The following is a 15,046-nucleotide window of genomic DNA, read 5'->3' on the forward strand; positions in this document are numbered from 1 at the left end:
ATAAGTACTGAGCGAATGGGAGTTGATAGTGTCTCAAACCATTTGATGTCATTGCTGTCTGTCTCTCTTTCCACACCAATGCTTATCTAACTTTCTTATTATTAGCCTAATTATTTTTCTTTATCTGTCCTACAATCCTCATCAGACAACAATCAAATTTGAATCCTGTTTTGTTTGAACACACTGTAAACAATTGCTGTAAATTTATAGCAGGATTTCAACAGCATCAACCTGTTATTTATAAAAACAGCATTTAACTGTTAAAATAAAAGGCAGTCTGTTAAATTACAGTCCTTTGCTGTTATTTTACTGAACGGTAATGTTTTAAAAAAATACTGAACTTTCCTGTTAATTTACCATCAAACTTAGAAGGGACAACTTGACCTGAGCTGTGAAGCTTATACAATTTTCTTCATTAATCCTCATCCATCCACATCTTAACTATTAACTGTTGTTTACTTTATATCCTCTGGTTAAGTTTACTTAAAGTTGAGTTATATCTACTTGGAAATGGAAAGTGCAGTTAACATAATTAAACCAAAATTAGTCTTACTTAACTGAAGTTGTGTTTACTCAGTAGAATGAAGGAAACGGATTGCCTTAGATAAATCAAGTAAGCACAACAAAGTGTATTGTAGAGATGACCCCTTTCCCACAATGACTTGCACTGGACTAAACGTTTGTTATGTTGCTATTTGCACCCTCAGTGAAGGGGATGTTTCATTCCATTACATCACTATGCATTTTGTTTAGATAAAACATCTCTGTGTGAACTAACCGTTATTTTTTTGGTTATAACAAAACGGTTTTGTGATCTTAAACCAGATCCCTAGTTCAACTCAGGAGACAATTTACAATAGAGGTGAATCATTCCATTGAACTTGATATATTGTAACAAGTGGCTTGAAGTAAAAACGAAAGCTGCTCTCTATGTTTAGCAAATAGGGGACATAGTAAACGTATATGGAATGAAACACATCTGCCCAATGAAATATAACATCCCCTTCGCTCACGGTGCAAACAGCAACATAACAAACATTTAGTCCAGGTTCATCCCTTTTTTTCATTAACAGTTTAATCCTGTACATTTTAGCGACAGTAAAATAGTGTTAATTTAACAGTAATAAAATGGCAACCCTGCTGCCAGTTGATTAATGTTTTTTTACAGGGAAATTTCTAACAGTGCAGATATAATTTTTGTGTCATTGACAACAACAATGTCACTTTTACTTTTAGTTTTATGTTCAAGTAAACATTATAAAACCATCTCTCAAAAAAGAAAACATTTCCTTCATTGGAATGATGACTGCAAATCATTTGTGAAGACTTTATGTTAAAGTCAAGGTATTTTACATGGAGAATATGTGTACGTGTGACACACCTTTAGGTATTACTACAAGTAATTATTCCAGGAATGTTTCTTGCCTAGGAAGCTGATGTATGGTTTCCGGCATTAAGGTGTCTTGCTATCAATGAGCAGACTGCTTCAGTAAGGTATGGCTGAGGAGATCAAAGGCACACACACACACACACACACACACACACACACACACACACACACACACACACACACACACACACACACACAAACCTGTGTTGCACCGGCCCTTCTTCAATGCATGCACATTCTAAGGTACAACCCTGCAGACTATGAAGAAATATCTACTAACAAGGGGTAGACAAAATAAGAGAAACACCTGCCAGTTAAAGGCTTTACGGAGCTTTTAATATTGCTGTCACAGAGGTGTTACTTTTTTCAGGGTGTATATTATTAGTAATATACAACAGAACTTGAAACTGTCTAGAAAATGAAGACAGAACACTTACAAAAATGCTTTTATCATAGGTCATACTCGCCCCTTATAATTGGTATATTGTGCACTTTGTATATGTGTAATTATGATCAATTTAATGACTGTGTCCAAACTCATTTTCAATATCCATAGTCAACCTGGAGGATGGAGAGGCATTGATGATGACTCTGCATGAGTCAGACTCAAATATACAGCTATGACAGTGCAGTTCGGCATGTGACCTGGCCTGTTGAGCCACCCATGTCCATGGAGCCACCGCACCAGCAACATCTCTTCCTTTTTAGGCCAGGAGACGATGAATATATTTTTTTACCTGATGCTTCAAAGTGTGTGATCAGTGTAATATATACAGCAAGATTCAGTCAACCGTTGACTCTTTTTTTGCAATAATGCAATGCCATATTCCGTTCATACAATATCAATATAACAAAATGTAGTTTGTAGTGCAACCATGGTAGAAATACAGCTTCAAGAATATACTAAACAGCAATATATTGTGTTACATCCTTACATTTATACATTTAAATCCATTATAATTCGTATATTGGTATTATTACTTGGATATATGAAAAGTGACCTGCTTTAAATCGTAATTGTTTTAAGTCTGTTTAACTCCACCTTTGTGACCTTTGACCCACAGTGGTCCATTTTTGAGCTGTCATTTTTTTAGTGGTTCTTTTCTCAGGAGGTGTTATGCTCTATGTACAACATAAACTCTCAATCTTAAGACCCTTAACATCGATTCACTTCAAAAATCATTTTACAGTGACATGTTTTAACATGGGACGAGCTCATTCTTTGATCAAATAGATCTTAAGGCTCTTTGCTTGACTGTGCAGCAAGAGGATCCCGGTTGATGGTGAACGTGCGGCCAGTCCTGAAATAATTCTCTATTTCCTCCAGTGAGCGGCCACGAGTCTCTGGGATGCACACCGCATTGAACAGCAGACAGAGCACACACACCACGGTAAAACACAGGTAGGGCACGTACAGGCCATACATGTCCTGGAGGTGTGTGAAGGAGTGTGTGAGGACAAAGGCCGTCAACCAGCTAACTGTCACACACAGGCCCGAAGCCACGCCCCTGGCACCCAGCGGCAACACCTCTGACATCAGCAACCAGGTGATTGGGCCCCATCCCATGGCGTATCCTAGAGGGCAAACCCACAGTGCGATGAAAAAGCAAAACCATATAACAGCAAAGGATATCTCATTTCAATACGAGTAAAAAAAAAGAAGAAGAAAAAAAAAGTAATGCATTGTTTGTTAGGGCACAGCCACATCATGCTTTGTTGTGTTCATCCGACTCGGGTTCATTTTCTTTTACATCGGCTAAAATTAACATTGTTGTATGAAACAAGTACGCTATTTGTTTTCTCCATTCCTTCTTATATGAGAGAGTTGAGACATCCTTGAATCTGGCACCACACAACCAGGTTGCAACGTTTTGAACTTTTTTACCAGTAAGGTAAGAAGAGAAGAACATCAATGAGAACAATCTAACAAACCAACCCACAACACTGTAAGTGACATTGACGCTGACGTGTAATTGGACAGCAGTTAATCCTAACTGCTATCCTAACAAACCTTTGAGAGCTCAGTATTACAAAATGACCAGAGGTCATAACATGTCTCATCTTGTTGGGAACAAGACAATAGTTAATTGGTGCAAACAGCCCATAATTCGTTGAAAACAGACGTGACAGGTTAGAGAGCATTCGCCCAACCAACAAGCTAACTGTACACTTTTGTTAAAAAAAGGCCTAAAATGAACCACAACAAGAGTCTTAAACTGTGCTAAAAGTTCTGTTGGATAAACTTTGAGCTAATGCTAATGTCAGCATGCTACCATGCTCGCAGTGACAATGCTCACAAACATGCTGGGGTTTAGCAGACTGTTGTGTTTACCATCTTAGTTTAGAGTGTTAACATGATTACATTAGCTTATTAATACTAAACTCAAGTACGACATAAGCTGATGCAAGTGTCATTAGTTTTGCGGGTATTTAATCCTAAACTACAGTGCTAGTAACCAATGGTGCTACATGAAAAGTCAAAACATTTCCAAAAGTCATTCAAATCCATCCTTTAGGGGCCTGGAAATATCTGAAGCACATTTCCATGGCAATAGTCATGTTGTTGAGGTATTTCAGTGTGGTCCACAGGGATAGACTGACTGACACGTGCTATCCAAGCTTTCCATAGAGCCTAGCTGCAAGCATAGCTAGAAATGAAAGGTGTGATTAGGTGAAAAACACAGATTTTCAATGACTTGCTTGCACCACTCACCAAATATAAACACCATGGTGCTGATGAGAGGAAGGAGGTTTGCCGTAGTGTTTTTTCCTACGTCATTATGGGAGATGTAGTCCAAACTCCCAGTGAGGTTATGAGGGGTGGGGCCTGGAGGGCAAGCCGTAGTGTGGGAGATCATGGTCAGAGTCAGAGCAGACAGGAACATCAGCATGCTCGACGTATACAGCAGGGCTTTGCGTCCCGCCCTGTCCATTAAACTGGCTGCCACGGCGACAGAAAACAGGCGGACCACACCCACAAGAGCAGCGCCATAACTGATGGACACAGCACAAGGGTCATTGTCAGTGTTTGGAACATGAGACTAGTTAACAGACAAAATAGTGTGTTCACGGTGTTTGGATTAAGATAATTTTTTTAAATAAATGATCATAATCAATACAATTTTTTTTGTTTCTGATTCAAAATCATGACTTAATAATACTTCCTGATTAGAAGATGTCATGAATCATACAATTTCCTCAAGTTTAAAATCATATTTAGATTAACACATAAACACTGCGATAAATAAATAAAATAAATGTCCAACTTAGGCGGCACAGAGACGTTGCTTTTGGCAAAGATGGGCTCCAGGTAGACCAGGATGGGCGTGATGCCTGTCATCTGCTGCAGGAAACGCATCCCCACTGAGATGAGGATTGGCCGGTAGTAGAGGGGTGTGGCTAGCTGTGACCATGTGACTTTACCCTGTGTGTTGATGCTGTGCTGAATTGGGAGACACGCAGACAAACACGTCAGTGTGTATACTATTTCATTTTCACAAAAACTAGAAAACTAAAATGAAAGACATTTTGGCCTGTATAGCACATGGGTATAGCAACAAGTCACTGTGATGTCACCGCTTTGAAAACCTAATCTGTCTTTAAAGCGACACACTCAATTTTGAGATTTGGGCTATTTGCTTACTGACCATGTCTTGTTTCATCCTAGCATGAATCAAAAAATAGACTCAAATGTACATTTATGTGTATTTATTTTACTAAACCTTGTCTTTTTGTGTCTGTATATTTCTCCCATCTTTAACGGCTATTTTCTCAACACAATACTCTGAACCACAAATCTCAACTTCTTAAGCACTTACATCAACTACACTTTCCATTATCATTCTTAGCACTATTTCTGACAGTTCTTGCTGAAGGATGTGTTCATATGTTTTTAATTATCTGATTCATGACTTACTCCACTAGGTCACTAGAAAGACGTAATGTGTGCCTCTTTACCTGCATGGCACTCAGCTCGATGTTAGTGTCGTATTGTTCTCCTCTAAGCCAGCGGAGGGCCTTCTCAGCCTGCTGCTCTCGGCCCAGAGAGAGGAGCCTCCTGGGGGAGCTGGGCATGAACACCAGCAGCACAACCATCAGCAAAGCAGGCACCTCCCCGGCCACTGCCAGCCACCGCCACGGCACCTTCAGACCTGTACATCATATGTGATACTGGTGAGTTTCTGAGTGACAAGCAACAGATAGGAATGGTTATTTATTTTCATCAAATTGAGTTGTAGCCAGTAATCATTTTCTTTTCAAATTTTTATCATAATCATATTGGAGTTTTAGTGATCCAGTGAGGTTTCCCCCCCACGGGTTTCTGACCTCTCCAGCACACAGTCTTTTCTCTTTTCATGTGAGAGATATTTGTTTTATGGTGTATCATTTTGTACTTGAATGACTGTTTGCAAATCAATAAATCAAATCTAAATGAGACTTGTGCGTCTTGTCTCCTGACTTAAAGGTGAAGTAAGCGATTTATTTATGTTAATGTAAGAGTTTGGGGGCGACTGTGGCTCAGTTGGTAGAGCGGGTCGGCCGATGATCAAAGGGTTGGAGGTTCGATCCCCGCCCTGCCACCTGTGTCATAGTTGTTGTGTCCTTGGGCAAGACACTTCACCCACCTTGCCTCGTGTGAATGTCGATAGTAAGCCTGCTATCAGTGTATGAATGTGTGTGTGAATTGTAACGTGGGAATGGGAACAGGTCTCCCTTGCAAAAGAGTCTTCGGACTCAATGGGATTTACCTGTATAAATAAAGGTAAAAAAAAAAAAAAAAATAGTTAAATCGCTCTTTATTCATACAGTGATCACTTATATAGTGTGCACGTTTCATAAAGCCAATCTCTCAGTCATTCGCAAGGCATTCAGCAAATAAACTTGTTGGGGATCCCACTACTAATAACCAATCAGAAGAGAGAACGCCACAAACCGGCACCCGTCTCACTGCCGGTGCACGTGTAGAGCCACAGATGGGTGAATGTGTATGCGCCTACAATGGCAGAGCAGGTAAAAATCCTTCCCAATGTCTGTTTTGATGGTTTTTATATTGTTTTGTGTGTGGTGACGTAGGGACGAGGGAGGGGACTGCTAACTGCAGTCACTGACAGGAAGTTGGCTAAACTGACCATTATGCTTACTGAACCTTTAAATACAGTCTGATGAGGTAAGGCTGCTGTCAATTTAATCAGAAGAAAACTGAAGACTTGAAGGGATGCTTTGGATATGCATTAAAAAAACTGCAAAAGATTGTATTCAGTACTCTCGGTACATTCCTACCAAGTGCATAGAGCGCCAGGGCACCAAACACAGCAGTGATCTGAGGGCAGGAACCCAGAGCTCCTCTCACTCCTTTGTGGGATATCTCTGAGATGTAAACCTGTGACAGCATCACACAAAAGACACCTAAGTCATTCGCTAATATCATAATAATATAATTTCACATAATTGTTTTCAGGACTGTCTGGTCAAACTGTTATTAATTGGGGTAAAATTCACATCTGCTACCACAAATAACAAAAATATTGTCACTGGTATTTAGAATTAGGACATAAAGGAGGAAAACTTGATGAAAAAAAGGTTTCTATAACCATTGTAACTTACAGGAATGGATGCTGCAGTCATCCCCCCGGCAACTCCTGTGAGGAAACGCCCCAGATGGAGCATCCACAAGTCCACAGCCCCTCCCATCAGCATGTATCTAAGACACATTCATAGAGGTGTAAACAAACACCAAACTAACATCACAGGTAGCTATGAATATATAACGGATTTCATTCAGAACAGAGTGTACATTGAAGCAATGCAATAAGGTACCAACAATGTCTGTGCTTTTTTTCTCATTATAAACAAAGGATGATACACACCTAAATAAAATACAGTCATAAAGTACATTTAATCAAACAGTGTGTCACAGAAATGACATTTAAAGGTTGATCATATTGTTCTCCACAAACATTGGTAGACTAACAACATTGTTTAAGTTGTGTAATGTGTTCTGTAAATATGTATAACGGGTTACATATCATAGAATATATCATTTGAAAGTTGTAAGAATATTGCAACATATCCATGACCTACTCTCAGGATTGTGGGGGCGTGTACATATTACTGCACTTGACTGAATTCTCCTCCACCCTTCTATTAGTTTTGTTTTGTTGCACTGGGTGTGTGTGCAGGGCTTTTAACTTACAAAATTATTAGTAACTGGCTGTAAATGTGAGGAGTAAAAAGGACCACGGAGAAGGAGTATAAAGTAGAATAACATAGAATTACATGTACTACAAGTAGGCTACTACAGATGTACTTTAATTTAACTTATTTAGCAAATTGCACTTTTTCATGTTTTTTCAAGATGAATATGGGTCCCCTGTGTGACTAGAAACTCCAAAAGTATGAGAAAAAACAACTCTATTTTTTCCCTCCACCTCCACCCCTCTGAGAACCTGTGTTTAAAAACCTCAGTCAGATTTATCTCCCCTCATGACATCATAATGGGAAAAACCATTACCAAGGCAAGTACCAACCTAAATTAGGAGTTAGATTCAGGGCCAATCAGAGCAGACTGGGCTTTTTGGAAGGCGGGGCTTAAAGAGACAGACTCTAAAACGGAGTGTTTCAGACAGAGGCTGAATAGAGGGGATTCAGAAATGGCACTGTGATATACAGTATACCAAGTATTTTTTGGCAGTACATTCTGAAAACCAATTTACAATTTCAAACCTGAAAATGAGCATACTATGTGACCTTTAATTCCTGTACTTGGGGTTAATGTCCTTAATTATCTTCCACCACAGTTTGAGAGCTCAATGTTGTTACTGAGGCTTACCCGACAGACGATGGCACAGCTGACATCATGATGCTTAGCTTGCGTCCCACCTTGTCGTTGAGCAGCATGGCCCCCAGCCCCCCGGCCGCCGCGCCCAGTGTGTAGATTGATCCGAACCATGCGGCCTGCTCCGTGCCCATCCTGAGGCCAGGGTCGGCATCGGGGCTCCTGAGCTTTGGCAGGACTGGGGATGAGTAGACCATGGAGTAACCGAAGCTGAAGTTCCCCAGGACGGCCGAGAAGACGGCCAGGTACAGTTTGGAGTTATTGATCTAGGGTGGAAGAGGATGTAGACAAGTTCAAACCCAAGAAGATACAAATTGCATGCAAAGATACTGAAAAGAAAAAAAACATATTTTATGATCCAGAGCTTATCTTGGTGCAGTTATTATTGTTGAGTTGTTGTTTCCACATTTAATTAAACTATTCACAACAGATTCCTGAAAATACACACTAGCTGCCTGGTAGGTTTCCAATTGAGGCGATCTGGTTCACAGAAGTAATGTTGTTTTGTATTTTTTCCAGGTTGACTCATAGTTGAACAACCCTAAGATGAATGCAGCACAGTAACACCTCCATGAGGACAGGTGACCTCTGGGAATTGCAGTGAAAAGCCTCACAGCACTAACAACATTCTACCAGGATAAAGACAGGGAATCGCTATCGGGGTACATTTGTGAGGGACTAACGTGCCCCTGATGACATGTGGTTCAACTAAGTGATTGTGCATTAGAGTGTAAATGTCCATGCGATCAGGATTCATGCATCGAGTTGATGAGTTTTTTAGTTTTCAGAGTTTTTGTTTTGTTTTTCCATCTCTTTTATGGAGTTACATGAGTATCAAGATGTTTCTGTTTAAAGGAGAAGTTAGTGAAATGATCATTTTAGCTAACTTTGTCCCTATGTCACCACCACATGAACACGCAGCCGTCTTCGTCAGATAGTTCCGCGATGGAGAGCAGCCAGTCATCGTTCACAGGCACAGAGACCCACCTCTTTATAGCGCTCCGTCTCCTGATTGAACTAAAACGAGCGGCCTACTCAAAATATTATCTGGCAATTACTGCAAAGCTGAATGACTGGGAGACCTGTGTTATGAACTGTTTAAGTGATTATAGAGTGATTTAATACGTATATTAACAAAAAAATATCACTTATTTCTCCTTTAAATAAAACACTTTCAAAAACGTTTCTAGTATCACCTTCTAGTGGCCAGTTTCACAAATCCTTTTGTTCATATTAAATCAATCAATCAGTTTAAAGGAGTGAAACATTTCCAACCTTGGATTCAGATGAAGTTGATCTTCTGTTCAGCAGGGGAGTTTCTTCATCCATGTCTGCGATATCCAATGGGAGCCTTTATCCAAAGTGAAAAATTACTAAAGTCATAAAATGCTGCTGTTTAAAAAATTCAACTGGGTGACAAGGAATCAAAGTCCATCCTGTTCCAATGCTTTTTGAAGCAATTCAGTCAAAAATAAAGACTGTTCAGCTATTAAGAGTCAACTTGTTCAGGGATGAAGTTGGGACAGTGTGGGGTTTCCAGGCTGACAGCAAAGTGTCAAGCATTAACGTCATAATGAAACTGAAACTGACATCCACTGATTATTTTTTTTAAGTGAAAATAAATGTATGATGTGTGGTGTGAATTATTGATTTCAATAGCTGCAAACTGCAACGTGTGTGCAACGTTTTGGATCATTCATGAAAAGAAGACCAAATCTGCTCAGTTTTGACTTTGAAGGGAACAGTTTAGTCCCACGTCGGGCCACCTACAGTATGTAAAACTGATGAATTATCACACCTTTCTGGAATGAACGCTGTCACTGAATTCACTGTCTCATAATATATATATATATAATATAATTAAAAATGCATCTACATTGTTGTAGTCAGAGGTGACTTTTTAAAGCAAAGTGCAAATGAATACGCAAAGTTGCAACGTGGTAATGATGACGGAAAAAGCAGAAGGGTGGGATCACCAGAGCGAATCCTGGATTGGGCCATTTGAAGAGAAAGCGGAATAGGAAGAAGAGCCAGGTCCCCTGATGGCTGAGTCAGAGGGAAGTACAGGCTGCTTCTCCATTAGCCCACGCATTATGAGATTTACTGCAACATTATCACCGCACAGTAAACATAATACCTGATGATGCACACATACAAATAAAAGCATGAGCACTTATTCACCTGTCACAGTAGGGAATTCATATAAGAAATCCCTTTTTCTACTTCTGATGATTTATATCCAACAGTTTATTAACTATTTGATAAGAATTAAGGTAAAGAAAGCTTCAAATGAATCAGAACTTTATTTCTAGAAGTTCCTGTTAAATGGATGGAGATTGTAGTGGGGAGGAAAAAACAGAGCAATGAGTCCAAAGCAATGTCATTCTCAGCACTTTAACATCAATTGAACTGGATGTGGGGATGTGATCATTAGCCGAAAGTGAAATAATCAGTTGGTTGGTAGATTGTTTTGAGCAATTTGAATCCCTTTTCCTTGTGTCCATTTGAGAGAGAGGAAGCTGTTCAAACTATTAGCCTTTTCCCACTGATGTTGTGGAAAATGAGTTCTTGTCCCAGCTTGTGGGTGTGCTTTTTTTATATCCTGTGTGTGCGCACATGTGTTTATTGTGCGTGTTGTATAGTGTGTATCAAGACCAGCCCTTTTCAGCTATGTCTTTCTCTCTTTTATTTGTTCCTTCACCTCCCAGACATCAAGACAGGGACCCAGACGCCCAGCTGCTTCTTTCCCAGCTCCATCACACCATGTCCAGCCTCAGGCCCGGCTACTGGCCCCTGGTCCTGGTGCTTCTGATGCAAATTCAGCCCGTTAGTGTGCAGGGAGTCAATCCTGTGTCTCAGAAAGTACGACGACTCAACGAACAGGTTGGTTTAAATCAGACTGTGTGTGTGTGTGTGTGTGTGTGTGTAAATTGAAGTCAGTTCATCATTCAGTGTTAGATTGCAACTTTTCTGCACTACTCCTTGGTATTCATCCCTAATATTATAAAGAAATATCATTGTTAAAATCTTGATTCATTTTAGGGCTTATGGATACAAAGTGGACATAACATCATGCCAAGAGCGTTATAGTCAAACCGTTTTGCCTCAGCTTTATTTTTTTCCTACTCTTTACCAATATGTACAGATATGTTATCAGTCTTTTTTGTAAAAGTACTGAGGGAAGCTGAAATGGTGGAAAACCCTTGCAACTGTGATGATTGTTCGAAAGGAAAAGTCCTCATAGACATTACATTTTCAATCAATGACCAAACAGATGCAGAAAGGCTTGTGAAAACAAATTTCTTCTGTTTTAGTTCCAGCAGTTCCAGACAGTGACCCAGGCCCGTTTGGACATGTTGGCCCTCAACCAAAATAGAAACTCCACCGGCGGGCTTGAGGGCCATTTTCAGGCCCTGAGTGACCATTGGCACAGCATGTCACAGGACCTGGAACACCTCAAGCAGAGCACAACGCAGGAGATACAAGGTCTCAGGTTAGATCTTGGGTACAATGGGTCACTAATAATAATGGTCTGCTGTAAATATATGTGTTGGCCCATTTACTGTACCTAATACAAATCTCCCTTGTATTTGGCAAGTTAAAGCATCATGGAAAATCAAGAATATAGAGCCAATTAGAGAAGAGGAGCGAAGGAAACTTTAGGTAATAAGTTTGTCCATTTCACTGTAGTCCAGTTCAGAAAATAACAGGGATTAGCTCCTTTTAAAAAGACAATTTTAAGATTACGTCAAACAAGATACCTGAAGTAATGAGTGAGCAACTCTTGTCTTTTGGCACCTGTTTTCTTGGGGGGGAGGGGAAGCTTGGGAAGTATTAACAGAAAACTTTCAGACATCATTCCCAAAATAAATACATTTTATTTCATGCAACAAAAGTATTCCATAATTTGGGCCATGCCTGCTGTACATGATGCATTTCTATCCACCAATATTACAGATATGACAACGTTTTTCTCATGCTATTTATTATCCCAGAGAGTGGAGTAGGAAGCTGGTGAAGAAGAGCAAGCGGATGGAGGGTCGCCTGGCTTTGATGGAGAGGAACGTGAGGGAGAACAACCGCCGCCACGCCCTGAAACAGAAGCCTGATGATCCCGATCAGGATTTATTCAACCTCACCCTGGAGCTGCAGAGCCAAGAGGAAAGGCTGGGCGCCCTCCAGGTTCAGCGGGACGAGCTGCTCGTCGGGCTGAAAGGCTTGCAGGAATCCCTGAAAAAACAGGCCTTACGTGTGACTCGACTGGAGGGTAGGCTTGATGAGTTTCTGCAGTTTAATGGAGCAGGGACTACCAGGGGGTTGTGGAGGGCAGGAGAGACACTTAACTCCAACGTCGCACCTAAGGAGGAATACTATGAACCACGCAGGAGGAGCCAGACACATAGAGAAGGAGGTAGGCCTGAAAGGATTCTGGAGGGACATACCCAGACCGGACCAGAAGGAATGGGTGACTCTCAGATTGATGGTCCTTTACAGGCCACGGGTCAGAACAGAATCTCACCAAAGCCTGATCAATACCAGGCAACACCAAAGCAGCCGAAGCATTCAAAGGCCCGGAAGCTTAGACCTCAGCCAGAAACTCATCCAGTGGTCCAGGTCCAGCATCCAAAATATCGTGGGAGATCCCCACAGTTACACAGTCACCCCTCTTGGCCCCAATCCCTGTCCAAGGCTCCATCCCATCCTGAAGCCAACACAGACCGACAGATCATCAGGACCAGACTCGAGGCTCCAAAGCCCCCTACTACAGATGTTCTTCATCCACCCCAGTCTGAGACGTATCAGCCAAGGGTCGAAGGACAGGAGGAAGAAAGTGACGCAAAGGTAGAGTTTTCAGCGATACACGACCTTCTCCAGCTTCCCATGAGGCAAAAGATACCTGCACGACCGGTCCCCAAAAAGGATGCAACCAGTAAGTAGTTTCTCTGAGGACGAATACATAAATCGTGTTTCGTCTCCACAGTGTTGATTAGAGTTACAGGCAGGTACCGAAATAAGTATGACAGAAAGAAGAACATTTTGACAAAGACTAAGATGCCAACACTACGATAATGTGAGTTCCATGAGATTTTTTCTGAAAAAATGACGAGAGAGGGTGACATGGGGGCTGGGGAGATTAGGGAGGGTCCGACAGCAGGGAGTTAAATGCTGATCTTCCTTCTGAAAAACACATTAACTGTTTCTCAGTTAGTGCTGAATAACATCTGTAAACCCTCTGGTAGATTGTTGAGACTTGTATTCTTGTAAAATAACGCATTGCATAGGTCTGCTGGGTTTGGTGGTGTTCCAGGGTTTAAGACTGGCTTACTGGGCTGTTAAATAATATTATATTCATTTTAAAGGTGGAGTCACCAATTCTATTTCCAACAAGGATTGAGATTTTGAGACTAAAATATATTCAGTATCTTGTTTGTCCCTCTGTCTGCAGTTTGTAATGTGGACTCCTTGCTGTTCTTCCCCTCGGCCTCAGTGAACAACTATGTCACTTTCGACCAGACTCTCCCCGACCTTCCTGAACTCTCTGTGTGTTTGTGGCTCCGTGTGGAGGCCTCACATGTCGGCACTCTGCTCTCCTATGCCACGGATGACATGGACAACCAGTTAGTTCTGTATGGGCGCAACTCATCTGCCTCGTCTGTGTCCCTCTCTTCTTCATCCTGGTCTTCCCACGCCTCCCAGTCCTCTTCTCCGTACTCACCTTCTTCCTCCACCTCCCTGGACTTTGTCATCGGAGACCCTGTCTATCGCCGTCTGCCCGCGTTGTCGCTCCTGGACACTCGTTGGCACCACCTCTGTGTCCTCTGGTCCTCTATCCAGGGTCGTTTCTGGCACTACACCGACCGGCGCCTCACCTCCTCGGGCTCCAATTTCAGGAAAGGCTGGGAGGTTCCAGGAGGTGGATCAGTGGTGCTGGGGCAGGAGCAGGACACAGTTGGCGGAGGGTTTGACCCGGCGGAGGGTTTTGCTGGGCGGATGGCGGGATTTTGGCTGTGGAACCGGGTGTTGAGTCCCTCAGAGGTGGAAGGAGTGGCAGAAGGAAGAGGTGTGCCCAGAGGGGTGGTGCTTGGCATGGAGGACATAAAGGAGGTACATGGGGAGGTGCAGCAGGTGGCATGTGAATGTTTAGAGCACTGTTTTTGATAAAGTTACAGAGGAGGATTCAACTAAGAGTTTCCTTTCAAAACACAAGGCCAATAAAAACTTTTTAATTTTTTTTTATCTTCATAGTCTTCACCAGTGGAGATATACTATTGAATTTAAAGAAAGCAGGAGTCAAATAATAATTCACACCCTGAACTCAAATAAAAGCAATAATAGGTTACATCAGTGATTCTTGTGAACTGGGACAAAAGGCTGTCTTCCATAACTGCTGTTATGTTTAAAACTAAAAATATTTAAAATTGTAGACGTTATTAGGGATTAAGAATAGAATGTCTGGAGCACAATTATCTAATTTAATTTTATCATTATTATGTCAAATATATGACACTTGTTAACTTCTCACAACGTCCAAAACAGTGTGTTCTCAGAGAAGGTTTAAAAATGTACTCTAATGATTAAAAATAGCTTTTTTCATCAAAAGCAACACTAAATAATCTCTCATATCAATAAAAACAGTTTTTACTATAACACATTCATGTTTTATAAGGATTCTAAGTGGTGGGACCACTTAACTGTAAGTCAACACCGTCAGACATTTCATTATTTAAAATGTAATAAAATCAGGTGAAATAAGGTGCAGCTGTCACTTTGAAGGACCTCTTGTCACATTCTACCTCTGCAGAGTACATTAGAGTCAGACA

The 15,046-nt window shown here is 41.2% G+C and overlaps 2 protein-coding genes across 2 annotated transcripts; one reads left to right on the forward strand and one right to left on the reverse strand.

The window, feature by feature from the left end:
• Positions 1-1,926: 1,926 nt before the first annotated feature.
• Positions 1,927-9,609, reverse strand: slc2a6 (solute carrier family 2 member 6). The gene is made up of 8 exons (XM_080043326.1): positions 9,501-9,609; positions 8,220-8,491; positions 6,995-7,091; positions 6,671-6,770; positions 5,348-5,541; positions 4,657-4,832; positions 4,104-4,384; positions 1,927-2,965 (listed from the first exon to the last, which is right to left on the reverse strand). The coding sequence occupies exons 1-8, from the start codon at positions 9,552-9,554 to the stop codon at positions 2,628-2,630; spliced, it is 1,512 nt and encodes a 503-aa protein (XP_079899452.1). The 5' UTR covers positions 9,555-9,609; the 3' UTR covers positions 1,927-2,627.
• Positions 9,610-10,993: 1,384 nt separating this feature from the next.
• On the forward strand, positions 10,994-14,545 carry ptx4 (pentraxin 4, long). The gene is made up of 4 exons (XM_080044566.1): positions 10,994-11,108; positions 11,540-11,718; positions 12,221-13,155; positions 13,672-14,545. Exons 1-4 carry the CDS (start codon positions 11,037-11,039, stop codon positions 14,382-14,384), a joined length of 1,899 nt encoding a protein of 632 aa, XP_079900692.1. The 5' UTR covers positions 10,994-11,036; the 3' UTR covers positions 14,385-14,545.
• The last annotated feature ends 501 nt before the right edge of the window (positions 14,546-15,046 follow it).

Source organism: Ammodytes marinus, assembly GCF_949987685.1.
Source record: "Ammodytes marinus genome assembly, chromosome: 16".
Lineage (NCBI taxonomy): Eukaryota > Metazoa > Chordata > Actinopteri > Uranoscopiformes > Ammodytidae > Ammodytes > Ammodytes marinus.